Source organism: Juglans microcarpa x Juglans regia, chromosome 3D, assembly GCF_004785595.1.
Source record: "Juglans microcarpa x Juglans regia isolate MS1-56 chromosome 3D, Jm3101_v1.0, whole genome shotgun sequence".
NCBI classification, from domain to species: Eukaryota; Viridiplantae; Streptophyta; class Magnoliopsida; order Fagales; family Juglandaceae; genus Juglans; species Juglans microcarpa x Juglans regia.
In genome coordinates, this window is record NC_054598.1 from 13,712,101 (window position 1) to 13,739,676 (window position 27,576).

General features: G+C 38.6%; 1 protein-coding gene across 1 annotated transcript; it reads left to right on the top strand.

Moving 5' to 3' along the window:
* The first annotated feature begins 14,105 nt into the window (after positions 1-14,105).
* Positions 14,106-26,216, top strand: LOC121254922 (pyruvate dehydrogenase E1 component subunit alpha-1, mitochondrial-like). The gene is made up of 8 exons (XM_041155155.1): positions 14,106-14,974; positions 15,062-15,141; positions 17,642-17,719; positions 24,848-24,943; positions 25,046-25,117; positions 25,205-25,258; positions 25,421-25,486; positions 25,766-26,216. Exons 1-8 carry the CDS (start codon positions 14,260-14,262, stop codon positions 25,808-25,810), a joined length of 1,206 nt encoding a protein of 401 aa, XP_041011089.1. The 5' UTR covers positions 14,106-14,259; the 3' UTR covers positions 25,811-26,216.
* Positions 26,217-27,576: the final 1,360 nt, after the last annotated feature.

A 27,576-nucleotide genomic window follows, 5' to 3' on the forward strand; every position in this document is an offset into this window, starting at 1 on the left:
AATCAAGACAATACAACTTTGTATTATTCCAACCAGTAATATAGATCCAAGAAACAAGAAACAAGGAAGGAATAAAATGACACGGGACTCAAGGAATTTATACGAGGGAAAGAGTAATTATAGAAGAAGATACCAACTATAAATATGTATTCAGCCCCTTTGAGGACAAAACTCAATCAACAAATGCTTTTCTTTGTCTTTATTGTCACTATGTAGCAACCTTTAAATATGCTACCTCTCCTTATCTTCTTCTCCTTCTTCTTCTTCTTCTTCTTTTTTTTTTTTTTTTGAATTTTTTTTTCTTTTCTTTTCCTTTCCTTTCCTTTCTTTTCTTTTCTTTTCTCTTCTTTTCTTTTCCTTTCCTTTCTTTTCTTTTCTTTTCTTTTTTTCTAATCCAATCACAAACAGAAATACTCAATTGTAAAAATCAAGCAATTGAATTGAAGCACACAAGAATTGACAACGAAATAGAAGAGAATCAATGGAACGACATTTCAAGCAATTGACAAACTCAGATATGCATTAAACCCTAGAATTTTGAAACCCTAGGTGATGCAAATTTCAGCCAAACCCAATAACCCGTAGAATTTTGGCAGCCCACTTTTCGTTTCAGCAATTTTTTTTTTTTTGGCAACTCTAGGACAATGTAGCCCTAGAATTAAATTTAAGGATGCAAGAAATTAAAAGATAGAATCAGACCTGATTGGAAACCTTGCTCTGAATACCAAATGATATGAACCCGTGGGAATGAATTCCTTGAACCCACAATCAATTTGAAAACTCCCCAAGAAAGCCAAAAATCAAGTCAAGGATGGAGAATCTAGACCCGATGAGAGCTCGTTTCAAGAACCTAGATTATATTAAAATCTAGACCCGTTGAAGAACCCATCTCAAGAACCCAGATTACAAAGGAGGAACGCCACAAAGGTTGTGATTTACCTTTGATAAGTTCAAGAGTTCAATTAAGAACAAGAGGAGAAAACTCAACTCACAAATAAAATTCAATATTGTCTAATCTCTCAAATGAGGCTACAAAGAGTCTTTATACCCAAACCTAATCAAAACCCTAGCCAAAATAAAGCCTCTTTTTCCCAAAATTACCCTTGATGAACAGTACAGGCTACAGTACCCGCGGCTACAGTAACCCCAACAATAAATTGATGAAACCCTAGTTCCTAAAATGTAACTTTCCAAATAAGCCCTTGGCCAAAATACAAGGCCTTCCCAAAAACATAGTTCATAAGAAATAAGACATGTGAGCCAAGCATTTTCAATCCCACTTATTCTAAACTAGTAAAATAAATCATTTAACCAAATTAGAAGCCTCCAATAACAATAGGCCGTATCTCTAAGTCATGTCTTCCACAGCATGAATAAAGTGGATCAAAGCTGGTTCTTCTTCTTTCAGACCCATCTTCAGTGTTGGGCTCTTGCTGGCTTCATCTCAAGTGGATTGCACCAATCCTTGCATTGCTTCCTTGATCTTCTTGGCCCTTGATCTTGTAATTGGCCCATCTGAAACTTGCAAAGGATCTTTAAGAGTAGGCCCACCTTGGTTCCTATCATCAAGGGTCGCCTGTTTCTGATCAAGGTCATGGCGCCATCTCCCCCAACGAAGGCTTCCTCTAAGTCTACTCCAAAAGCCTTGCGAAAGCGCCCTCGCCTTGCTACTACGGATATGCCTTCTCTTGCGGCGAAGAGGGGGCTGTGGGCACAAGTGTTGGTGCCTCCCCTGTGGCTAACCAACATCAGGGTGCCCTGCCTTCTACCTCCAATCGTTCGCCAACACGCACACCTTCTCCAAGTCTTGAAACCTTGATGGCTTGATGGGTCAAGTCCTTTGTGACCTATGACCTCTTTTGATTTTGATATTCCTCCTCAATAGCTCGATTCGGCGTCCAGTCTAGTGTACAAGTTCCCTACATTTGAAGCTTCTGATTTGCCAAAGGAAAATGGCGAGGTCAATGAGGATGTGGACATTGCCTTTTTGTTGAAGATGGTGCCCTAGGCGACTGTGGTGTCCAGACTGGGGACAAGGGCGGCGACACTCTTGTTATAGAAGAACTTGAAGAAGAGAGTTATGGCAAAAGTTCACCTCCCCACTCTTTGCCCACTACTGCCTTAGAGGGAGAGACTCCTCCGATTGACCTGGGGACTGACGGCGACTAGGTTTCTATCCCTTCTTCTTGTGCCTCCTCCTTTGGGGATGATGTTGAATCGTTTTCCCTAGATGAGGGTGTTCCTCTAGGCGGCCTCATGAGTGAGGACATCGGCCTAGGGGATGTGGAACTCGCTTACACCGACGCTGTTCGCCCGGTGGAAGATTTGGGTAAGGCCCTCAGGATTTGGGCGGGTTCAGCGGCGACAACGTCTCTTATGGCTTTCTCCCTTGGTCCCCACTATAGTCTTGAGGCGAGGGATGATGGGGAGGTGTTTGGGAGGTGCTTCCACCTCCTCTAGTCTTGCTAGGGATGAAGCCGTGAACAGCATGGCTAGTCGGCTAAGGAATTTCCTCTATGAAGTACCTTCGATTCTTTCTCTCTCTCTCTCTCTCTCTCTCTCTCTCTAACATTCTTTGGTTTTACCTTTGTAGGGTGTCAACGATTTGGCAACCTGAATCATGGCTGATAGTGCTGACTTGGAGGATGAAGTTCGCTATAGGTGTGTCTTTTCTTTCTACGCCAAGAGGGAATTTGAGAAATTAAAGGTTGAAAGGGCGAAGTTGGAGATCCTACTCGAGCAAGCGGATGACTATGCGTACTCTTTGATAGGTGACTTGGACATTCTTCGCGACGAGGTTTGCCACCTTCGTGATGAACTCCGTCACGCTAGGGGGTAAAGGTCCAGGATAGCTTCTCATTGGGACTACTGGAATCAAAGCATGACTCTGCCAGAGCTCAACTTTCTCTTGCCCAGGGGGAGTTAGAGTCAGAGTGGGATCGTGCGTGCTCTGAACTCTCCACCCTCGAGGAGGATCTAAATTCTATCCGCCAGAAGTTGTCTAGTTCTCGGCGGCACTACTCCGAACTAGGCGAGGCGCTGGCAGTTTCAAAAGAAAGCAAGCGGCAAGTTAACCTTGACCTCTTTGAGGAGCACGATACTCTAGAGGAGCTAACCAAACGGCATGAGGAATATAAGAAAAATCATGCCGATGCAGACAAACAACAGAGGAAGTGTAGCGAAGCACTTCTTCACATGGATACCCGATTGAAGGAACAAACCTAGTAGGTGAAGACGTTGGAGTCTAACTTTGCGACTGCGAGGGAGGAACTTGTCTGCCTTCACCCTCAGCTGGCGTCGGCCGTGGCGTCATGGATCGTGCTTTTGATTATGGGTATGTGGTTGGTGTGTTGCGGCTTAAATCACACATGTTGGCCAATCCTCGTACTAACTTGAGGCGCTTAGACTTGAAGACGTTTAAACTTGATGCAACCTTGCGTTAGTTTGTTGACACCTTTGGTCGGGACACCATGCCTGATGCCTTTGATGGTCCTCTCCCACCTCCATCTTCCTACAATCCTAGCACTTAGCTTTTTGTAATAGTTGTTTTCCATTTCTACACTTGTAACAATTTTTTGTAAACAATATGAACACTTTTGTACTTGTGTATGTTGGGAAAACTTAGCTGGTTTTGAATTTTTATCATGTTATACTTTGCTTTGATTTCATGAGGCTCTTTCTTGTTACTCTACGAGTGGCTTATTTTTGTACTTGTCATTGTTGTCCACCGTGCCCCTTTCCTTTGAACCGCGAGTCTTTGTACTTGACGTTGATGTTTAAGGGTTGCATGGTATGTTGACCTTCGCGCCGTTTTACCTTGGCACCTTGAGTCTTTGTACTCGTCACTGGTGTTTAAGGGTGTCGTGGTCTGTTGACCTCCGCACCCTTTTTTCTTTGCACCAAGAGTTTTTGGACTTGCCATTGGTGTTTAAGGTCGCGTGTTCTGTTGACCTCCGCGTCCTTTTTCCTTGGTAGCACAAGTTTTTGGACTTGTCATTGGTGTTTAAGGGTTGCATGGTTTGTTGACATCCGTGCCATTTTTCCTTCGCATCGCGAGTCTTGGGACTCGTCATTGGTGTTAGGGTCTAGTGGTTTGTTGACCTCCGCGCCCTTTTTCCCTTTGCCCCGCAAGTCTTGACTCTTCATTGGTGTTTAAGGGTTGCGTGGTCTATTGACCTTTGCGCCCTTTTTCCTTGGCACTACGAGTATTTGGACTCGTCAATGGTGTTTAAGGGTCACATGATCTATTGACCTCCACACCCTTTTTCCTTGGCACCATGAGTCTTGAGACTCGTCATTGGTGTTTTAGGGTCGCGTGGTTTGTTGACCACCATGCCATTTTTCCTCGGCACCACGAGTCTTTGGACTCGTCATTAGTGTTTAAGGGTCTCGTGGTCTGTTGACCTCTGTGCCATTTTTTCGTATTGCGAGTCTTCGAACTCGTCATTGGTATTTAAGGGTCGCGTGGTCTGTTGACCTCCGTGCCCTTTTTCCTTGGGTGAGTTAGCAATGGCCTTGAACAAATGTTTTATTTACTACGAAACATAATTAAGAATTCAACAGTAGAGTTTTAACAATGACAAGAAATTAACATAATCAATGGTAAAATTTCTTCAGGTGTTTGCACTCCTGGGGTGTTGTAGTTCTTTACCTTGGCTATCCTTCAGGCGGTACTACCCAGGCATACGGTTAGCCACTACCACGTATGGTCCTTTCCATCGGGGTCTGAGTTTGCTCTCTTCTTTTGTGGTGACCCTGCTTTCTCTTAGCACTATGTCTCCTATCTTGAATTTCCTAGGTCTGACTCTCTTGTTGAAATAATGTTCTGCCTTTTCCTTGTCGAATATCATTCTAACTTCAGCCGCATCTCTCTCTTTCTCTAGAATGTCGAGGTGTTCTTTCATAGCTTCATCATTCTCGGGTGCTAAAAAATGGCGAGTTCGATAACTTGGCAAACCAACTTCCACAGGGGGTATTGCTTCACTCCCATATGCCAAGGTGAATGTGGTCCCTCCTATATGGGTCTTTATTGTGGTCATGTAGGCCCACAATACTCCTAGTAGATCCTCCTTCCATTTCCCTTTCTTGTCCGTAAGTTTCTTCTTCAGAATTACTAACAATGCTTTGTTCGTAGCCTCTACTTGTCCATTCGCCTATGGGTGTGTCCTGGGGATGAATATTTGACCTGTATCTTTGGCTTGTGGTAGTGCTCTGAATCAAATTGCCACCTGTTATCCGAGGCTATGCTTTGCGGAATTCCATACCAAGAAATGACATTTTTCCACGAACTGTGTCACGGCTCTGGTCGTGATGGTTGATAAAGGTTCTGCTTTTGCCCACTTGGTAAAATAGTCCACTGCTATGATCATGAACTTGACTCCACCTTTTCCAGGAGGGAAGGGCCCAACTAGGTCAACCCCCATTAGACGAACAACCAAGGGGCTATCATGGAAGTCAGCTCTTCTAGGGGGCCATGTGATACTGGTGCGTACATCTGATACTTGATGCACTTCTTTGTAAATTATTTAGCGTCTTTGAGTGTATTGGCTCAGTAGTATCCTGCCCTTATCACTTATTTGGCCAATGCCTATCCCCTGGAGCGGTTTCCACATATCCCTTTATGTATTTCTGCTAAAACGAATTGTGCTTCTTATGGTAATATACATCGTAGAAGGGGGCAGTGAAATCCCTCTTATAAAGGATCCCATCTACCTTTTCAAATCTCGCCTCCCTTCTTCTTTCCTGTCTTCCCTCCTCTTTCCCCTCGGGGAGTTCGCTTGCATCTAGGTACTTGATGATATTTCTGGCCCACTCGGGCTCATTACCGCCTACCATGTAGACTTCTGGTCCTATTGCTGAGACTTCTATTATTCTTCTCTTGACTACCCTGTGGAGGAGAGAGTCCTCCATCCCAGAGGCTATACACACTAGCCTGTTCACCACGACGTTGTTTTCTCTAAGCACTTATGTTATGCTAAAATAGGAAAATCGGTCGCGTGCCTCCCAAACTTGGCTTAGGTATTTGTTTAGTTTTTCTCCTTTCGTGACATATGTTCCCAACACTTGGTTGACTATTACTTGAGGGTCCGACTTCACCTCTACCTCAGTCGCCCCCAATGCTTCAGTCACTGAGAGCCCTGTTACAAGTGCCTCGTATTTTGCTTTATTGTTGGTGGTTTTGAACGTGAGTTTTGCCATGTAGCGATGCTCTTACCCTTTGTCGCTGATTATGTGGATTCCTAGCCCTCCGTCGACATGACAATAGGAGTCATCCACAAAAAGGATCTATGATTTTCCTGTTGGGACGACGACTAGTTATGGTGGGAAACCTGAGAATTCGACAACAAAGTCTGCCAATGCCTTCCCTTTTACGGCCTTTCTTGGCAAGTACTCGATGTCGAACTCGCTGAGCTCAATTGACCACCCGACTAATATCCCTGAGTTGTCTGGTCTCCGCAATACCCTTTGCCAACGGGCTTTCTGTGAGTATTTTGATTAAGTGGGCCTGGAAGTATGGGTCCAACCTCTTGGCCGCTGTCACTAAGGCAAATGCCAACATCTCTACTCGTGGATATTTGACTTCCGCTCCCTTTATGGCGCGACTTGTGTAATACTCAGGCAATTGCACCGCCCCTTCTTCCTTGACAAGGACAATTGAAACGGTGTGGGGTGATACCATTAGATATGTATAGAGCGTGTCTCCTTCTATAGGTTGCCTCAAAAGTGGCAGATTGGTCAAATGCTGCTCCAGCTTTTGGAAAGCTTAGTCACACTCCTCGTTCCAGGGGTATAACTTCTATATACCTTAAAGAAGGGGAGGCATTTGTCTGTGCATCTACATACGAACCTATTCAGGGCCGCTACTCTTCCCACCAACCGTTGCATGTTGTTTAGATTTTTTTGCGGCTTCATGTTCATGCTTGCTTCAATTTTTTTTTTTTGGAGTCTTCAATTCCTCTTTCTGACACAATGAACCCTAGGAACTTACCTGACTTTACTCCAAACTCGCACTTCGATGGGTTTAGCTTCATCTTGTACTACCGTAGTATTGTGAATGCTTCTCTTAGGTTGGCCAGATGTTGGGCGGGCTCTTTACTTTTGACTAATAGGTCATTCACATAAACTTCCATAATCCGTCCTATTTGGTTTTCAAACATTTGGTTAACTAGCTTATGGTAGGTTGCTTCTGTGTTCTTAAGGTCAAATGGCATGACTTGGTAGCAATACAACCCACAGTCTATGATAAATGAGGTTTTCTCTTCGTCTGCTCGGTGCATTTAGATTTGGTTATAGCCTGAATAGGTGTCCATAAAGCTCAACATCTTGTACCCCGCAGTGGCATCTATGATGACATTGATTTGTGGAAGGGGGAAGCTATCTTTGGGGCAGGTTTTGTTTAGATTGGTGAAGTCAACACACAATTTCCACTTTTTGTTTCTTTTTTTTTACCGGGACAACATTGGATAGCCATTCAGAGTAATGAGCTTCCCTGATGAACTCTGCGGCAAGGCAGGCATTCTACTTCCTCAACAATGTTTATATATTTCTCCATGTTGAATGATCTTCTCTTTTGACGCTCATTCTTATGCATGTGGTCCACGCACAGTTGGTGTTCGATAATGTTGTTGTCGATCTCGAGCATATCTTCATGATTCTAGGCAAACACATCCTGGTTCTCTACTAACAGTTGCTTTAGGGCCTTTTGATTTTCTAGGGGGATTTGAGTTCCAATCCGTGTTGTTGCATTGGGGCGATTTGGGTATAATGTTACGATCTCAAAGAGCTCATTCGCCTCTGCTTGTTGTAAGTTTTGCTCGTCCCTCACCTCCACGCCTTTGTCCAAAAGGACTGTGATGGGTGGGGTCAATGTAGCTTGGCCGTCCTCTTGGATGGCTTGGTCACCATTGCTTGCGATAGTGCATACTTCTCCTCCTTTACTCCTCAGTTTCTGCACATAATATTCTTGTGCTAGGGTTTGCTTGCCTCATGCTTCTCCCACTCTGCCTTCAGTTGGGAACTCCATCTTGAGGTGGTACGTGGATGTAACCGTTTTGAAATTGTTCAGTGTTGGTCACCCTAGTATAACATTATACAAGGAGGGCGCCTTCACAACCAAAACATCGGTCATGGTGGTCGCAGTGCACGTCCATCTTCATGCCGTGACTGAGAGGGTAAGGGCACCCACCGATTGGATCAAATCTCCAGAGAAGCCTTTCAGCAGTGTTGAAGAGGATCTCAGCTTAGTGGCGTGTATCCTCATCTTTACGAAAGCCTTCCTTAGTATGTCTGTTGAACTCCGATTATCAATAAGGATGCGCCTGGTAATGTAATTAGCGACCAGGAGGGTTACTACCAGCTCATCATCATGAGGGTACAGTACTTCTTCACAACTTCTTCCCTGAAAGATATAGCTACTGAGACGTCAAGTTTTTGGTGCTTGGGCGACTTGTCTGCTACATAGATTTTTTCGTATCTCGCCCTTCGGGTGTGCGCCATCTTGCTAGTCAAGGATGTGCCACCCCCAGCAAATTCGCTTGCTATTGTCCTGATTTCGCCTAGATGCGCCCTGTCCCTATCTTTATTTTGAGGCGCTTTGTCATTGTCTTCCCTCGATGGGTGCCGCCTATCTGGGTTGCTACTTCTACGTGGGTTATGTCCTCTCTCAAATCTCCGTTTGGGTTTTGCTTACTTCGCGACCATTCGTTCAAGCTCTCTAGTGCCTGCCAGTTCAGTCACCCTTTTTCTTCATGGTCGTGCAGTTCTCTGTCCAGTGTGAGTCCGTTTGATGATATTTGCAGTAGCACTTGCCGGTTCTGGGCTGGCGGTGTTTTCTTTCTGATTCTTCTTTTTCTTGCACATTCAAATTATTGTGGATGAGTTGGGTGTTATGCTTTGTTACCTTTCACGCCTCCTGTCTTGGTGGTTCGGTGTAGCTTTCCTGTCCCCCGAACTATTTTTGTGTTCTGCCTTTGGCTCCTCTTTCCTTGGTTTTACAAGAGCTTGCAATGTATCTTTGACATTGACGAAGTCATCTGCCCTATCCATAAACTCTCTCAGGGTAGAGGGGGTCTTTCTAGCCAACTCAGTCATGAATGGGCTGCGTGGCCAGATTCCGCCCAGTTGGGTGGTTAGAGTAATCTTCTCGTCTTGATCATCTGTCGTCAACCTCTTTTATCAAAATGGGTGAGGTATGTTTTTAGGCTCTCCTCTTCCCTTTGTTTGATAGTCAGGAGGAATGTTGTTGGGCACTTATGCCTCCTACTGGGCATAAATTGTGTTAAGAACTGTTTGGATAGCTCTTCAAAGCTATCGATCGATCCCGGCCGAAGTGTTTCAAACCATCCTCTCACCATTCCCTTTAGGATCAAGGGAAAAGATCGGCAAGCAATTTTTCCTAAGAAACTGTGGAGTGTGATATGCGCCTTGAAGTTCTCAAAGTGATCTACTGGGTCCTTGAACCCATCATACATCTCCATCTGTGGCACTCTATAAGGCAAACCCGTGCGGCTTAACAGTTGTTCCACTAAAGAAGATCCTCACATCTTCTTTGCCATCTCCTAGTACTTGCCGGCGAGTACATAGCTCGTCATGCAGCTTCTTCTTTTCCACATCCTCCGTGTTTACTTCCTCATTGCTATGCGCTTCTCCTTCTCCTTATTCGTTATGGCTGGGTATGGTAGCATCACTAAGCTCGATTTGCGATGCTTTAGTTCCTCGTTCTCTTTCCTTAGGTTTTCCATGGCGTCTAACGCCATCTTCAGCTTTTCTTCTTTTGTTAACCGTGTTTCCATGCCTGTAGGTATTACTTCCGGTTCACGAGTTGCTTGAAAATGTGTCACGGTCAGCATGAGGGAACCATGTTGAAGTCCAATGAAAAATTGAAATCACAGATTACAGAATCTCATAGAAGGCGCCACTGTAAAGGATGTGTCCTACCACTAGTTGTGATCGTTAACCTGCAAATCGTTACATAGGCGGCACGATGTGCATGTGACACCTCCGATGCCTAAGTCAGCAATAAGTGAGAGATTATAACTCAACAATACTCAATCAGATGATTCAAGTGTTACCTGTTGCACTATATATAAGCGTGGGGAATATTGGATGAGCACCATAAATTGGTCAACTTTGCACAATGCTTAGCCATTATGAGCCTTATCCCTGATGTATCGAAATTATCTAATCACCACATTATCCATATTCATAAAATGATGGTTTATCCACCCTAATAAACAGGGTGGCTAGGGCTTACGTTCGATCCACACGACTTCTTTGAATAGTTATCATTTATGAATGATGGTCATTGGGCCCCTAGTTTGAGCTAGACCAATATTAACTCCTCCAATATAAGTTATTGTGGGCAATTACATTAGCATGCTTAGCAACATGATGTGTGGCTAGAATAATAAATTTTATAAATAAAATTATGCCATATGGATAATGTGATATAGAGTATTAGAATGTGGTCATAGGGATATAAGGCAATACAAGAGTCTCACATTACTTAAGTGAAACATTTGTATTGCCTTGATCTCCTATATAAAGACTACACTATGCCACATTGTAACTTGCACAAAGTATTAAGTACAAATTATACTTAATACATATTACTATATTTATATATGGTAAAACTATTAACGTATATTTATAAACATGTATAAATATATATTTATATAAAATATATGTAAGTAGGCGAAGCAAGGGGAGGTGCGAGGCCTCGATGGGGCCAGCCCTCCCTTCGCCCCTGCAGGGGTTCCTTCCTGCGAGGGGGACGGGGGCGGGGTAGAGAGGTGCGAGCCTCTGCTGTCCACCCTTAACTGTTGAAGCTGAAAAAGAGGAAGATCCTAATAGATGTAAGAAGAGTTGTGTGTGGTAATTATGAAAAGTATTTGAGCCGTCCCGCTACGGCGGGGAAGTCAAAATATAACACTTTTAGATGTATTAAGGAGAGAGCTTGGCAGAAGATATAATATAACACTTTTAGATGTATTAAGGAGAGAGTTTGGCAAAAGATATACAATTGGAAGAATAATTTTTTGTCTCAAGCTAGGAATGAGGTATTAATCAAAACTTGCTACCTACATATACAACGAGTGTTTTTAAACTACCAAAAACACTGTGTAAGGAGTTAAATTTGATGCTATCAAGATTTTGGTGGGGCAATAGAGAGATGGCTAAGAAAATCCAATGGAGGAGTCGAGAGAGGATGGGATTGCAAAAAGCTAAAGGTGGCATGAGATTTAGAGAGTTTTAACTTAGCAATGCTTGTAAAACAAGGCTGGAGAATGATTCAGAAGTCTCTATCAATTGTGGCTTAGGTTTATAGAGGTAAGTACTTTAGAGTACTAATCTTTTGGAAGCCAAACTTGGGAGATGTCCATCCTTGATCTGGAGGAGTTTATGGTTGGCTATTGGTTTACTAAGAGAGGGCTTAAAGTGGAGGGTAGGCAATGGAGAAAAAAAATCAGAATATGGGGCGACAAATGGTTATCAACTCCTTCATCTTTTTGTGTGCAATCTCTTACTAAGATTCTCAACGGGGAAGCTAGAGTGAAGAAGCTTATTTATGCACAAACTAGGGAGTGGGATGAGGCACTTGTTAAAGAAATATTTGTGAAAGAAGAAGCTGATCAAATATGCAGGATACTTTTAAGCAAACTAGGATTAGAGGATAAATTAATAAGGGGATACATTAAAGAGGATTTATTTTCTGTTAGAAGTGCTTACATACTAATATTAATAGAAAAAGTAAATCAAAAGGGGAATCATAAGGGGCAAACTCAAGTGAAGCAAGTTGGAAGAATATATGAGAGTTAAATGTCACCGAGGTGGTGAAGATGCTTCTTTGGAAAGCAAGGGATAACATTTTGCGTACTAGGAGTAATCTTTATAGCAAGAAGCTAGTAAGCAATCCTTTGTGTCCAATCTATGAAAGACACGAGGAGATAGTGATGCATGCCCCATGGAGTTCTCCATCTGCCAGTGATGTATGGGCAGAAAATTTAAGTCCAGTGCAGAAATGGGTCACAGTTGAAGAGGACTTCCTTGAGATGTGGGATAAATTGATGTGGAAGTTTAAAAGGGATGAGATGGAGTGGAATGCAATTAGCATGTGCATAATATGGTTAAGAAGAAACAAATTTATTTTTGAGAATCAATTCTATAGGCCAAGAAAGGTGATTCAGATGACTCGAGAAGGGATGAAACACTTCCAATCTACCCAGGTGTTGCTGAAAGGGATACATACCCAGTTGATACAAGTAGTTTAATTAAATGTTGGAAAAAAACTAGATATTAATGGTGTAAAGGCTAATTGAGATTCTACTTTAGATTCAAAGAGTAAGAGGAGGGGGTTAAGAATTCATAAGATATGCTGATGGGGAGATATTGGCTTCTGTGTGTGCTAATAGAATGAATATTGATGAGCCAACCTTAGCAGAGAGTGTTGCACTTTGAAGTATGTAATGACCTAGCTTTCAGGAATGTGATATTGGAAGGGGTAGTGATAGGGTTACTACCCACCCATTTACTATCCAATTGCATTTCAAATTTTATTTTTATCATTTTATTTTAAGTATTTTTTTAACATTCTTAATTATTAAAAAAAATTAAAAAAATATAATTTTATTAATACACACTTTCTTAATCATTAAGTAAAATAAAAAAAAATAAAATAATAAATAAATTATAATAAAGTAGTAAACCTATCCTCGGGAATGTAATTGCAATCATCAATGCTGCGAGCTGAGGATCTTCATGGATTGGTCATATCATCGAAAGCTGAGATATGCCATAAGGAAATACTGTGGCAGTTTGCTTGTTAAGTATGCCTTGACTTTAGAGGGGAAAAAAGGTCTGCATGGAGGAAGGACCTTCTGTGATGTTTGAATTTTATTAGCAATATGCCAATATGTTTGAGTATTGATTTAAAAAAAACCTTGAACGTAACGAATATATATTTTTTTAAAATAAAAGACTTTTTTGGCTGAGGAAAAAAAAAAGTTAAGTGTTGTTTGGACTTTAGAGTGTAAGAGCATTGACATTAGATTGATCAAATGCCTTTTTACCTTTATATTTGACTAATTTTAATAATAACTGGCTCACATTGAATTAGTCAAATATTTTTATTTCAAATAAGAGTTATAGTAATTTTATTTTTCTTTCTAAAGATGAAAAGTCTTGTAGCAAGTCTAAACCTATTGTTTATTATATTTCGGCACCTTCTCTCTTCTACGGCTCTTTTTCTTGATATCATGTGATAAAATTTTGTTTATTAGATTGTGAAAATAAAAATGAACGTGATTATTAAAGATTATAGAAGATTATGAAAATAGAATTAATTAATTATTAAAATATAAAAATTAAAAATAATAATATTTTATTATTATAGAGAGTGTAATAACTAATTAATATAGACTTTAAATTTTAAATGATTAGTTAAAAATAAAAAAATTATATATTAATCAAAATTTAAAGAATAAAAAAGTCAATCTTATGTCAATGCGGCTACTCAGACGCGCAGCACATTTTTGTTTACTCTCTGCCGTTCCAGCCGTCCAGGGAGCAAAGAAGTCAACATTTGACTGTGAAAATGGTTTTAGTTGTACGAACTACGCAGGCTCAAGCTTACGCACACCAGTAGGCAATAAGCTTGCTTCGTTTTTTTAAAGAAAAGCTTTCTAGTTATTTTTATATATAACACTATATGTATTTTTATTTTTTTATTATTTTTTAAATTTTATTCTTCTTAAATTAATTAAATTATTCTATTCATTATTTATATATTATACATTTGATAAAAAAATTTAAAAATTCTATGTAATATATAGTATGACGATAATTATGAGTATAATTTTTTAAAAGATTCATTACAGGTGATCGAATATTTTATTTAAAGATATTTTAATTAAGAAAATTTGTAAAAATTATATAATAATAATATATAATACAAAACTAAGGACAAAAATAAAAAAGGAAATTGTACGACAGCTTATTACTTATTGGCATTTATTATATATAAAATACATATATATATATATATATATATATATATATAAATCATTAAGTTTGTATTATTTTGCGCGATAAACCGATTTTAATAGGAAGTCCAAGCAGCAACACGAAGAGTATTTGTGCTCCACTGTCTTTTTAGCTTCGAGTCTTCCGTCGCTGTCCCTCCGAACAAATCCTCTTCTCTCCTAAAGCCTCTTAACAAATCAGAGCACAACGTCCACGGCCCACTGCGTTCTAACAATCGAGATGGCTCTAGCGCACCTAGCCTCATCCTCATCTCGCTCCAATCTCCTGAAGCCCATTTTCGCCGCCTTATCTTCCACTCCATCTCTCCGCCGTCCGATCTTCTCAGCCGCCGCCGACGACAGCAGCACCCTCACCATAGAAACCTCCGTGCCCTTCACCGCCCATCAATGCGAGGCGCCGTCGCGCTTAGTGGACACCACCCCGGAGGAGCTCCTCACCTTCTTTCGCGACATGGCAACGATGCGGCGCATGGAGATCGCTGCAGACTCTCTCTACAAGGCCAAGTTGATCCGCGGGTTCTGCCACCTCTACGACGGCCAGGAAGCTGTGGCCGTGGGCATGGAGGCCGCCATCACTAAGAAGGATAGCATCGTCACCGCCTATCGCGACCATTGTACCTACCTTGCCCGCGGTGGGACCCTCCTCGAGGTTTTCTCCGAGCTCATGGGCCGCCAGGCTGGGTGCTCCAGAGGGAAGGGAGGGTCTATGCACTTCTATAAGAAGGAGGCTGGGTTTTATGGCGGTCACGGTATAGTCGGGGCTCAGGTACCGCTAGGTTGTGGCTTGGCCTTCGCGCAGAAGTACTCTAAAGATGGGACTGTGGCGTTCGCGTTGTACGGTGACGGTGCGGCTAATCAGGGCCAGCTGTTCGAGGCCTTGAATATAGCTGCGCTTTGGGATTTGCCGGCGATTCTGGTCTGCGAGAACAATCATTGTAAGGAAATGGCAGATTGAGGGAAAATATGGTTTATTTGTTGTATATGCTGCGCGCTTTAATTTGGATGTGCTTGATATATCACAGATGGTATGGGAACGGCAGAGTGGAGAGCGGCAAAGAGTCCGGCCTATTACAAGCGTGGGGATTATGCTCCTGGATTGAAGGCGAGTTTGATCCACGTTTTAGTTGATTGATGTATCAAATTTTGGATCCTCTCGTTCTGCACATGTTGTTACTACATTGTTATCAGTAATTAAAAGTTGTGGTTAGTGAAAAATCGATATGCTTCTGTTTTCTAGGAAGTAACTATGTGCCATAAAATATAAGATCAGTGTGGCGTTGTATTTCTAAAATGGCGTTTGGTTCAATAATCTACATTCTCTCCTGAGGGGGAATTCGGTTGTGTTGGAATGTAACTAAACACATGTTTGGAAATGACTAGGAATCTAATAAGTTTTTTGGGAATATTAAATTACTATGTTTGACTTCTTCTTATGCATTTATGGATACCGAAATATCTTATGTATCCCTCTTCAGGTGCACAAAACTGTTCTATACAAAAATATTTACAAATTAAACATAAATTGTGGTTTTTCTTTCATTTCTCAACATATAAATCGTATATACTAGTCTGTTTATTTATTTATTTTAATTTTTGTCTCAAACCAAATAATCAGATTCATTTTCCTTTGTTTATAGGATTTGACAGCAACCACAAAGTATTAACTAGCAATATGTTCTTCATTCAAACATTCATCCCTTTTTTTTACCATACAAAATTCTGCTTGTGCACATCGACAAAGAGGTAAAGAACAGATAAGAAAGTCAAAGCAACTGAAACAGTAATTTTTGTGTTTTTGTAGCATTTCCATATAAATACTTAGATGGCCTAAAGTCTTCCTAGAGAGCATGCAATTGAAAAAAGGAATGTTTTTCAATTTAGAAAAAACAATCCCTGGGCTAGGGGAATGTGGACTCTCATCTCTATACAAGAGAATCCACATTTTCAACAAAAGTGGGTTGTGAAGTTATTCATATTCCCCATCTTTTAGGACTTGGAAATCTGAAAAAAACCCACATCCTAACGCCACGTTAGTGTTTTGAGTGTTCAAATTGCATTTCAAAAGTCCCGAGACTGCTTAGCCTGTCTTGTGATTCAGTAATTTTCTTGTTTGATATCGTTATCATTTTAATTGCCGGTCCTGTTAGGTGCATCAGTTCTCTACTCTTCTGCAATTCACATTTTTTCTTTAGGTAAGTTGATTAAAGAATGTGGCGCTGATGTCTTTAATGTCCATTTATTGTGACTTAGGCTTTGTTTGGATGTTTAATTATTCTCAACTCATTTCAACTCATCGTTATAACTTTTTCAAATTTTAATATAAAATATAATAAACAATTCAACTTTTTCAAATCTCAAAATAATAATAATATTAAAAAATAATATTCCAACAATATTTTAGCATCTCAACTCAACTCAATTCAACATCCAAACACACTCTTACTCTTATGAACAGGACATGGAAATGCTTGCTGTTTGTAAATATTGGTGCATTTTAGATGTGGTTAACCTGCTATGACTTTTAGATTTTTTGGATGCTAAAATGTTTATGAGTTGCATGTTCAAGATTAAGATATAACATATATTCAATCTTTTAGAGTGTCTGAATAGCTTTATTTTATTTTCCATAGTTTTTTTTCCTTTTCCTTTGAGGTATCACTTTGGAAACTTGTGTTCTAGATGGAAAACTGTCTTAGGGATATTGGTTTGTAGAATGCTGACACAAAATGGTAGTGGGGAAAATGCTTTTGACATTGAAGGAGTCCGGTTTCCTCTATCTGATTTCTTGTTATGATAAGTAAAAGAAAATACATTTAACTCTTATCTGAATTTGGCTGCTGCTTGTATGCTGTGTGAGTGTGACATATAATTGGCTTTTTCTTAAGAACTATAAACGAGCTATTTGTTTCATACTTATGTATTATTGGACATCTTTTGCATTTCTCATATTGTTATTTTCTTTTTCAACACGGTTATTTTTCTTCCCCCTCCCCCCCCCCCCCCCAAAAAAAAAAAAAGGTTGGGGGGAAGGAAAAGCCCAATTGTGTGTTTCCAAAGAATTGTTGTCATCAATCCGGATAGGAGAGTTTTATGCTTTGATATTCCTTTCCTTTCTTTTATAACAAGTTGCATATGTGCGGTCTCCATAACTTGCACTTTTAAATAGCATTTAACAACTCATGTTATCTTATATTTTTTATATGTTATGTTTTGTTTCAGCAATCAAAGCTAGAGGGTTAACCTTTTGATAATGGGAATTATTTTGAGAGAGCAGCTCTAAGAGTTATTGTTGCCCATGTGGTGAATACATGGATTAAAGTATTCTGATAGACATCCACTTGTTAATTTTATGAAGTATGTTTAACACATTTAAATTTTATGTCTGTTGAAAATTATTTGGTCATTCTGGAGTCGGTGGTTTGAGTATCAATAGAATCAATGTCTTCTGGAGGAAAGAAAATATCATGTTCTTTGCATGCAGAAATGATTACAGTACTAGACTATTGGCAGATTTTCTTTTCTAATATTAGGGGATCACTTATATTGCTGTTTTTGAATTAAAATATTGCTAATGGCTTCACATATTTGTATATACAAAACAGGTTGATGGCATGGATGTCCTTGCTGTGAAACAGGCATGCAAATTTGCCAAGGAGCATGCTTTGAAGAATGGGCCAATTGTGAGTTATTTTTTTCAGTTGTTCTGGTATTAATATTTTTTGAAGTTTCTTCTGGAAGCTATTGTTGACAGTAGTTAAATTTCCACTTAATTTCCAGTCCACTGAATTTCCCAACATCATTAATCAAAGAATGTGATAATTACTTGGTAAAAACAATGCAAATTTCCTTTGTATACTTCCTGTGTACTTGGGCTGTGCCTATTCTTGGTAATAAAATTCATATTAATTATCAAAAAAAAAAAAAATGCAAATTTACATTTTGAATTCAATATAGATGTAGTAGGATTTATCAATCATGTATTAGGAGAAAAGCATGGCCAGGTTGGTCTCGATCCATCTCCTTAGGGTGGCTATAGAAGTCTTTCTTATATTTGAAGTGTTGGATAATAATTTGCTTTTAGTTTCCAGCACTTATAAAAAAAAAAAAAAAAAATTGCTTTTAGTTTAGCTTTGTTAAAGGGCATTATTGTAATAAGTATAACTTATGAGGGTATAATTCTCAATTGTATGTTTAGTATATATGTATATAGTGGAACAGTAATGAATAGCCTTTTTTTTTACTGTATGCAAACAGACCGGGAAAAATCAAACTTACAAATGGAATCAACAAGAAGCACGCTCTAATACCATGTTGTGAAACATGGAGAAAACCCAAACAGCCCTTTGATAAAAAAGCTCTGATACCATGTTGTGAAACATGGAGAAAACCCAAACAACCCTTTGATAAAAAAAACTCATGCTATTCATTACTGTTCCACTATGTATAACTAAACAGCAATTGACGATTATACCCTCATAAGTTATACTTATTACAATAATGCCCTCTAACTCTCCCCCTCAAGTTGGGGCATAGATATTATATAAACCCAGAACATATAAAATTGAAGTTTTTTGTTCTAAAAATGCTAAAGAAAATTGTGGGTAGCCCAAGTGGCAAGGACTCACTTGTGTGCATGTGCCCCATGTCACAGGTTTGATTCTCCCTGGGATCAAACTAAGATTTAAGTGGGAGGCTATGGCAGTTGATTGCTGTGCTAGTCTCCCCGGGCGTTTAGGTTCCATGGGTGAGTCCTAAGGCCAATTGTGAGTTATTTTTTCAGTTGTTCCGGTATTAATATTTTTGGAGTTCCTTCTAGAAGCTATTGTTGATAGTAGTTAAATTTCCACTTAATTTCTAGTCCACTTAATTTCCTCACATCATTAATCAAAGAATATGATAATTACTTGGTAAAAAGTAAAAACAATGCAAATCTACACTTTGAATTCAATATAAATGTAGTAGGATTGAATTTATCAATCATGTATTTGGAGAAACGCATGCCCAAGATGGTCTCAATCCATCTCCTTAGGGTGGCTATAGAAGTCTTTCTTATATTTAAGTGTTGGATAATAATTTGCTTTTAGTTTAGCTTTGTTAAAGGGCATTATTGTAATAAGTATCACTTGTGAGGGTATAATTGTCAATTGTATGTTTAGTATATATATATATATAGCGGAACGGTAATGAATAGCGTGAGTTTCTTTTTTTAATGTATGTAGATAGACCGGGCGAAATCAAACTTACAAATGGAATCAACAAGAAGCACGCTCTGATACCATGTTGTGAAATGTGGAGCAAACCCAAACAACCATTTGATAAAAAAAACTCTCACGCTATTCATTACGTTTCCACTATATATATACTAAACATGCAATTGACGATTATACCTGCATAAGTTATACTTATTACAATAATACCCTCTAACACTCCCCCTCAAGTTAGGGCATATATATTATATAAACCTAGAACATATAAAATTGAAGTTTTTTGTTCTAAAAATGCTAAAGAATATTGTGGATAGCCCAAGTGGTAAGGCGCACTTGTGTGCATGTCAAATTTTTGAATATCGTACCGGACGTCGTATCGGTCAAGGCATTGAAACGAAATATTTCGGTACTGGTACCGTTTCGTGTACCGTTTCGAGATAGTCAATATATGAATAAATTATATATATAAATATATATATATTATATTCTAAAATAATAGTCTATATATGAATAAATTATATATAAATACATATATATGAATTATAAATAGCCTAGTTTGAATTGGGGGTCAATAAATTATATATAAATATCGACGGGTATTTGGGCCGGTACGAAATATCTGTAATACCTGTACTGGACCAATGGTTGGTACTGCATATACCGGCCGTACCGGCCGGTACAGTATTGTATTTAAAACAAGGGTGCATGTGCCCCATGCCACAGGTTCGATTCTCCTTGGAATCAAACTAATATTGAAGTGGAAGGCCATGACAATGGATTGCTGTGCTAGTCTCCCTAGGGTTTAGGTTCCATGGATGAGTTCTATGGGCTCTGCTGTGGGGTGGTTCCCCCGTTATAAAAAAAAGAATATTGATCTAGTTCCTATGCTATTTAAGTTACTAATAAAGGAATTGTTCATCAAACCTCATGTTCTTATACCCACCAACAGAACGGTGTGGCTAAACACAAAAATCGTCATTTGTTAAATGTAACCCAAGCACTTTTACTTCACATGCATGTTCCTAAACGTTTTTGGAGTGATGTTGTCCTTACTGCTTGTCACCTTATCAACCGCATGCCTTCATCAGTCCTCGATGGTGCCTCTCCTTTCTCCATCTTGTTCCCTAGATCTCCTTAATTTTCTCTTCCTCCAAAAATCTCTGGGTTTGTTTAGTATGTTCATAACCTTGGCCTAGAATTTGTTAAAGCTTGACCCACATGCTACCAAAGCTATCTTTATTGGTTATTCCCGGACTCAAAAAAGGATATCGTTGCTATAGTCCCGTTCTTAGACGCTACTTCAATAGTGCTTATGTCACGTTTTTTGAGTCCATATTCTATTTCCCGGACACATCTTCGACTGATGAGTGTGATCTTCTACCATTACCTACTCTGACCCTTCCTTTCTCACCCTTGCCCACCCTTACTCATTCTTCCCCAGTGGCTTCCACCGTTCCTTTACAGGTTTATTCGCGTCGCTTGTGGTCATTGCTCCCATGTCTCCACCAACCTCGTCTCTGTCTTCATGTCCTAATTTACCTAGTACTTCAGATTCTCAGCCTATTGTTTTTTGGAAAGGTACTTGTTCTTGGGTTACTCAACACTCAGTTAGCCAATTTGTCTCTTGTCATGATTTTATCTCCTTCATTCTCATGTTTTGCTTCTCAACTTTCAAAACCTTTTGTTCCTAAGACAATCCAGGATTGTAACGACTCGGTTCAATAATTCTAAGGTCGGAATATTGATAATTTTTATTGGCCCTAAATTATATTTAATGGGCCATTAGATTAGCCCACGAGCTATAAATTATTGAGATTGATTAAGAGTTTTAATTAGGTTCAATAACTAGTTTAAATCTCATTTATTAATTATTGAACGAGTTAGACTCGTTTTAAAATTTAAAGATCACCCATTAGAAATTTATTTCAATTTAAAATATCACTGATTCAAGTCCCCTAAACAGTCTCAATTATTGCCAATCCTACATTGAATGAACTACTAGATTGTGTTTTTAAATTCAAACTCTCTTCTTGAGTGATTGCAACCAAGTCCAACTCGAACTTGAACTCGAACTCATCAGCACCCTCTCCCAAATCTCTCTATAAATATATTCCCTTCTGTGTTATTTGGAAAAATCATAAACCTCCAGAAGTGCAGCAGCCAAACCCAAGATATCCAGTCCAGCACCGTGCGTGTCCCACGTTCACCACGCCAATAGCCGACTACCTAATTCCTCTCACAACATCCCTCACGTTTTCTTTCTCCTCTCTCATTTGGTTTCTCTCAAGCTCTCGGTTAATCTATTTCTCTCTAGCCAGAGCCGAGCCCATGAAAGGAAATCAATCGTGTCTCGAAAATATCGGATTAGCGCTACAAGGTAAGTAGCTTGATCATAAATTATGATTAACATACGTTAGCTAGTTATATATATTATTATTAAAGTCATTTCTTTGGAAGTCGGTGTTTATGTACCACACATGTCATGATATTTGCAAGCACGTCATTCATTATGTTTCATTCTGCATATTACATTTATATATGTATTATGCATCTCATGCATCTCACGTTGTATAAAACACATAAGCTTTTATAAGATCAAGTGTAAATAAGCTTAGAACAATTAATCATATGGTCTCATTCAGATGCATGGTACCAATGCAATCAGGATGGATGTGCAAGTCACAGACTCCGCGTGGTCCACCATACTATTTTATTAGATTATATCAGCGGTTCCCATTTTGGCCACAGGATGTGGGACCGGTGTACAATATTGCACACATGGTTAAGTGTGTTGGTTAATTAGATAATTTAGATCAGCCAGACAAGTCAATTAATTCAGATAAGTCATGTATGTCATAACATATGTATGAATAGTCATGATTTTAAGTTCTCAGCATGAAATGTTTTGTGAAAAACCTTATGTTAAGTATGTTTACGTTATATTGGGTTTCTAATTGAGTCATTGACTCATTTTTGTTTGTTTTTATGTTTTTAAACCACCTTAGATCAAAATATTTATGAAGGTAGAGCTGCAGGACGAGACTTAGTTTAGAGAGGCATGACAGTGACCTAGATTAAGTACGGAAATTTTAAGTTATGATATTTATGTCATGGACTTTGAGAAATTTTAATAAATGCTTTCGCGCACTCTTATTTATGATTTTAGTATTTTAGTACAAAATGACTCTATTTATTATAAGGAATCTTTGTACTAGGCACTTTCTTTAGAATAAAAAAAAAAACAAATATATTTTTAAGTCAGGTTCAATAGTAGCACTCTGGCTCCCATGATTTTCTCAAAAAAAAAAAAAAAGTCTTTTTTTACTATGGGGAGCCAGGTGTTATAGGGATGCTTTATTTGATCCGGGGTGGAGGACAGCTATGAAGAATGAAATGAATGCTCTTCACCATAATGAGACATGTGATCTTATTCCACTACCACCTGATAAACAACCCATTGGCTGTAAATGGGAGTATACAGTCAAATCCCATCCTGATGGTTCTGTGGAATGTCTTAAAGGCCGCTTGGTTGCTAAGGGTTACACTCAAACTTATGGCATTGATTTCTGGTTGCCAAAATCTCTTTTGTTCGAGTGTTGATCTCTCTTGCCGCTAATTTAGACTGACCCTTATTTCAGTTAGATGTTAAAACTGTATTTCTACATGGCGACTTGCATGACGAAGTTTATATAGAGCAACCACCTAGGTTTGTTGCTTAAGGGGAATATCGAGGTGCTGTATGCAAGTTAAAAAAAGGCACTTTATGGTTTGAAGCAATCCCCTCGAGCATGGTTTAGAAGGTTTTCTCCATGTTTCACAACAAGCATAACACATGCCTGAGAAAATTTCCTATGACTCGAGGTTCTCTTCATTCTCAGCACAAATTCCAATTTTGGAGCCAAGGAACAACTTTTTTTTTTTTTTAATGAGAAACCCCAAAGACCATGCAAATGCAACATGTCTTTTACCTGGTTAAGCCAAGGAAACCTATATTGCTAGATAAAATTAGTAATTGTCATCCCTTGTCTGAGGGATTTTAGTCGGTGCTTTAGAATTTGGGAGCCGCTCCCTTCCCCATTTGGAGCCTTCTTGTTTCCTCCCATTCTAGCTTTAGACAAAACGACGAGTGTGTAAAAATGTTATCTAATGACTAATAGTCTTCCATGTCATTACTACTTCAAAAGTAACGTTAATGACACAAGGAATAGAGGTAGAGAGAACAACTAACGACTGAAATGGTGGGAGAAAAGAAGTTAGACTGCAAGATGGGTAAGATTGTAAAGAGCAAGAAAGAAAAAAGCAGAGTCCAATTTGGCATGGGGATGGAGGTGGTGTTTGGTGATGAGAACAATCCACTGCCAATTTCATCGGGGAAGGACAATGCTTCCTCAGTCATGCATTCCTTGTAGATCTAAGAGGAGCTCAATAATTCTTCCTTGCCTGAAATATGGTTACTGCTTCATCACGAGAATGCCAAGTATTAGAAGCCACATGTGATTCAACAGTGTGAATTTCACAAAACTCTGAATGGATTTTAGAATTTGTTGGAGTAATTACTAGACAAGATGGGCCACATTGGCAGAAGCCCACTTTAGTTTAGCCTCTTTTCTAAGGACTTTGAATGCAATGGTGGTGATTTCTAGTTAACTCTTTTGCCTTTCAAAATCATCTCAGCTTGCCTTTAAAACAATTATCTTGGCTTCCTCCACTTCCCATTGTGTAAAAAACGATTTTTTATTTTTTCCCCGGGACAGAGAGAGCCAAAGAGAGAGAGAGAGAGAGGGAGTTGTTTGGGTGTAAGGGAGGTGGGGAGTTGTTTGTGCTAGTGAGATTTCAGTCTTTTTGTTTTCACAGATGAGATGAGTTGAGATTAAAGTTAAGTTGAATAAAATATTGTTAGAATATACATTTTTAATATTATTTTTGTTTTGGAATTTGAAAAAGTTGAATTGTTTATTTTATTTTGTGTGGGAATTTGGGAAAGTTGTAATGATTAGATGAGATGAGTTGAGAAGAGTTGTGAAAACAAACGAGGCCAAACATATGCTTGACACAATGAGATAATTTGTTCAAGAAGCCACTTAAAAGCTAAATGTTCTGCAGCCTCTATTTTTAAGAGCTTTGCTGCTTTGGTTTACTAAGGAAGACAAAGCATATTATTGGAAACAAAGCAGAAAAATAGGGGAGCATGGGACAGACCCTGCAACTCGTTGAGTCATTGAAGCCTGGGGGTAGGACTTTTAAATTTGGACTGGATGTGCCTTCTGGGCTTTTAAGTTTGAACAACTTTTAAGCTTTTATCATTATGTTAGCATGGGGGTAGGATTTGGTTGGATTTTCTCATTTATCAAATCACTATATTCTGCTTTTTATATAGTAGACTTCTACTTGAACTTGTTTCTAACTCTAGTAGGCTTTTAATTGAACTCATACTGGTGATAAAATGGCAGTTATTCTCTTGATAAAATGATGGCTCAAAATATAATTCTAGCTTAGGAGTGAAAGTTGCTGAATGCCTTTTTAGTTTAATTCGACTATATTTTTTTTCCTTCTACTATCTATGGACATGTTGGTTGTAACATTCTTGATGCTTGTGTTCAGATTCTTGAAATGGACACTTACAGGTACCATGGCCATTCCATGTCTGATCCTGGTAGCACCTACCGCACTCGCGATGAGATTTCTGGTGTGAGACAGGTCAATCCATTGATACTCCTTTCCACAAAGGGAAGCAATTGTTGATTTTATTTGGAAGGATTCATGTCTAAATTTGTGTTCTTTTTACCAATATGATTCTAGGAGCGTGATCCAGTTGAAAGAGTAAGAAAACTGGTATTATCTCATGATCTAGCTACTGAAAAGGAGCTAAAGGTAATTTACGACGCTTGAATTTGAAGTCAATATTGAATGCTGTACTGCAACAGAACACAACTGAATATAATTTTCTCACTTCTGCAGGATATGGAGAAAGAAATAAGAAAAAAAGTTGATGAAGCCATTGCTCAAGCCAAGGTAGGAAGCACTATTGCAGTTATAGTTTTGAAATTGTTTCAAAGTTCTTGTTCCTCGTTGTAGCTTTTGTTTATCTGTATATTTTTCAATTTATGGAGAAACATTATGGAATATTTTCAATTTCCTGATGGTTCATTGTTTTTTCACCTTCGATATTTCCAGGAAAGCCCAATGCCCGATCCTTTCGAACTCTTTACCAATGTATATGTGAAAGGTTTTGGAGTCGAGGTATACTCTTTGTTCCATCGTACCTGTTTGTGTTCAATATTTTTTTTATTGTTTTTTTCTTCTTTAAAACTCCAATATTGAGATGATCACTTCATGCATGAGATATCACTTGATCAAATTGTACAACTCGTTATCCTTTTTAACCACTTTTTGAAATGGAGTGGAATTTCTGTCCTTCGAAATTGGCTGCGTCATGCATATATGAATAATGTTATGGATTCTCACCTGATCGATCTTTCAGTGTTCTTATGATGGTGATTGCATTGATATTGGTTGCAGGCATTTGGACCAGATAGGAAAGAAGTGAGAGCTTTGCTTCTATAATTCGACATTTTTTGTGGGAAGTTGCCAAAACCCCTTGAACGACACCCCTTTCCTACCCAGAAAAACCAAACCCATTAAATTACAACAATAAAATGGTTCGAGTAAAGATGGTCAGCGCTTCCTGGTTTTTGAAATTCAGTCTTTTGTATAGGAAACTGATTCTTTAGAAGCTGTGGCGGAGTTGCTACATTCTGCCCTCTATTTTTTGGGGAGCCTACAATTTGACATTAATGTGATTGATCTGAATACTCCCATGCTCCTGAAAATCTGAATGTAGTAAACATTCAGTTTCAAGTCGAGGGATTATTTTCTTGGTGCCTCCTCCTCTATTTCATGAACATCCTGTATTTGTTTTGTTTTTTTTTTTTTTTTTTTAACAATAAAAGAAAATCATTAGCATTTGTCACTCAAGGTTTTCTCCTTTTTATAGAACGTATTTGTAGTGTTTACGAACCGGGTTATGAAATGGATGCTACTTGAAAGTATTGCTTTATTGTTCAGTTGTTTGACAACGACGTCATTGACGTACTGTTTCGATTTTAGCGTTATTTTTTCTATTTTAGCGTTATCTATCATATATTTTCTCATAATTTTTTCATCGTTTCATAATGTGGTATTAGATGATAAATTCATAAGTAAAGTATAATAAATAGTTTTTAATTATTTAATACTACATGAGAATGAGATGATGAGTCAGATGAGAGGATGAAAATTAGAATGATGAATAGCATTACTCTTCATTATTTGAGAATTATAGATGTTAATAGGTTTTTCCTATTTTCATAATTATTATAGATATTCTTATATGATTATAATGTAAACTTGCACTCACGCTATTGCTTTGTTTTTTTTTTTTTTTTTTTCTCTTTTTTATAACGTGGGATTTGGAAATTTCAAGAGTTTTATGTGGATCACTCAGCAGGCCTAATAAGAGTATTTGCTAAGGCGTTTGAATGTTGAGTTGAGTTAAGTTGGGTTCTCTATAAATAGTAGTGAGTTGAGATGTTAAAGTGAGTTTTGTGGAGCTCATCAAATATGAGTTTGTGTTTGGATGTTGAAGTGAGTTGATCTGAGTTAAGTTGTGATGATAAAATATTGTTAGAATATTATTTTTTAATATTATTATTATTTTGAAATTTAAAAAAGTTGAATTGTTTATTATATTTTGTATTGGGATTTGAAAAAGTTGTAATAATGAGTTGAGATGAGTTGAGGTGAGTTTGGTAACCAAACGCACCCTAAATCTATTTATGGGAAGTTGAAAAAGGTTGTGGGTCCTATATGTAAAGAGATGTTGAATTGAAAAAGGTTGTGAGTCTTATGTGTAAAGAGGTTTTGAGTTGAGATGAGTTTAGTAATTTGAGAGTTGAGTGTTTGGATATTAGAAGATGTCTAAATTTGAATCGAACTCAACTGAGTTGAGTGCAATCAAGAAACCAAATGAGCTCTAAAGTTTCAAGCAAGTTTCTTATTTAAAGCATTAGCTTGGCTAAATGTCAGTGAATTAAGCAACATCTGGTTATCAGACTTTCATCTACAGTAAATCAAACTCGTTGCTCATCTTTGGTGTGTATTGTAGCAAGGTCATCCTAACTATTTACTATTATTTCTGTTGTCGATAATGGATTCTATATCGACTAAGTATGGGATTGTTTGATGGTTTATAAGTCTTTAGGCACATTTCCTTGAAAACTGGCTTACAAGGGTGAGTTCTACCTAATGAGTTCATAACAAATGGTATCAGAGCCACCCCACATATGCAGTTC

Excerpts from the sequence above, each read along its gene's own strand:
- LOC121254922 (XM_041155155.1), top strand. The coding sequence starts at position 14,260 with ATGGCTCTAGCGCACCTAGCCTCATCCTCATCTCGCTCCAATCTCCTG. Across the intron at positions 14,975-15,061 it reads GGTCTGCGAGAACAATCATT|ATGGTATGGGAACGGCAGAG; the intron begins GTAAGGAAATGG and ends GATATATCACAG. Across the intron at positions 17,720-24,847 it reads CTTTGAAGAATGGGCCAATT|ATTCTTGAAATGGACACTTA; the intron begins GTGAGTTATTTT and ends GCTTGTGTTCAG.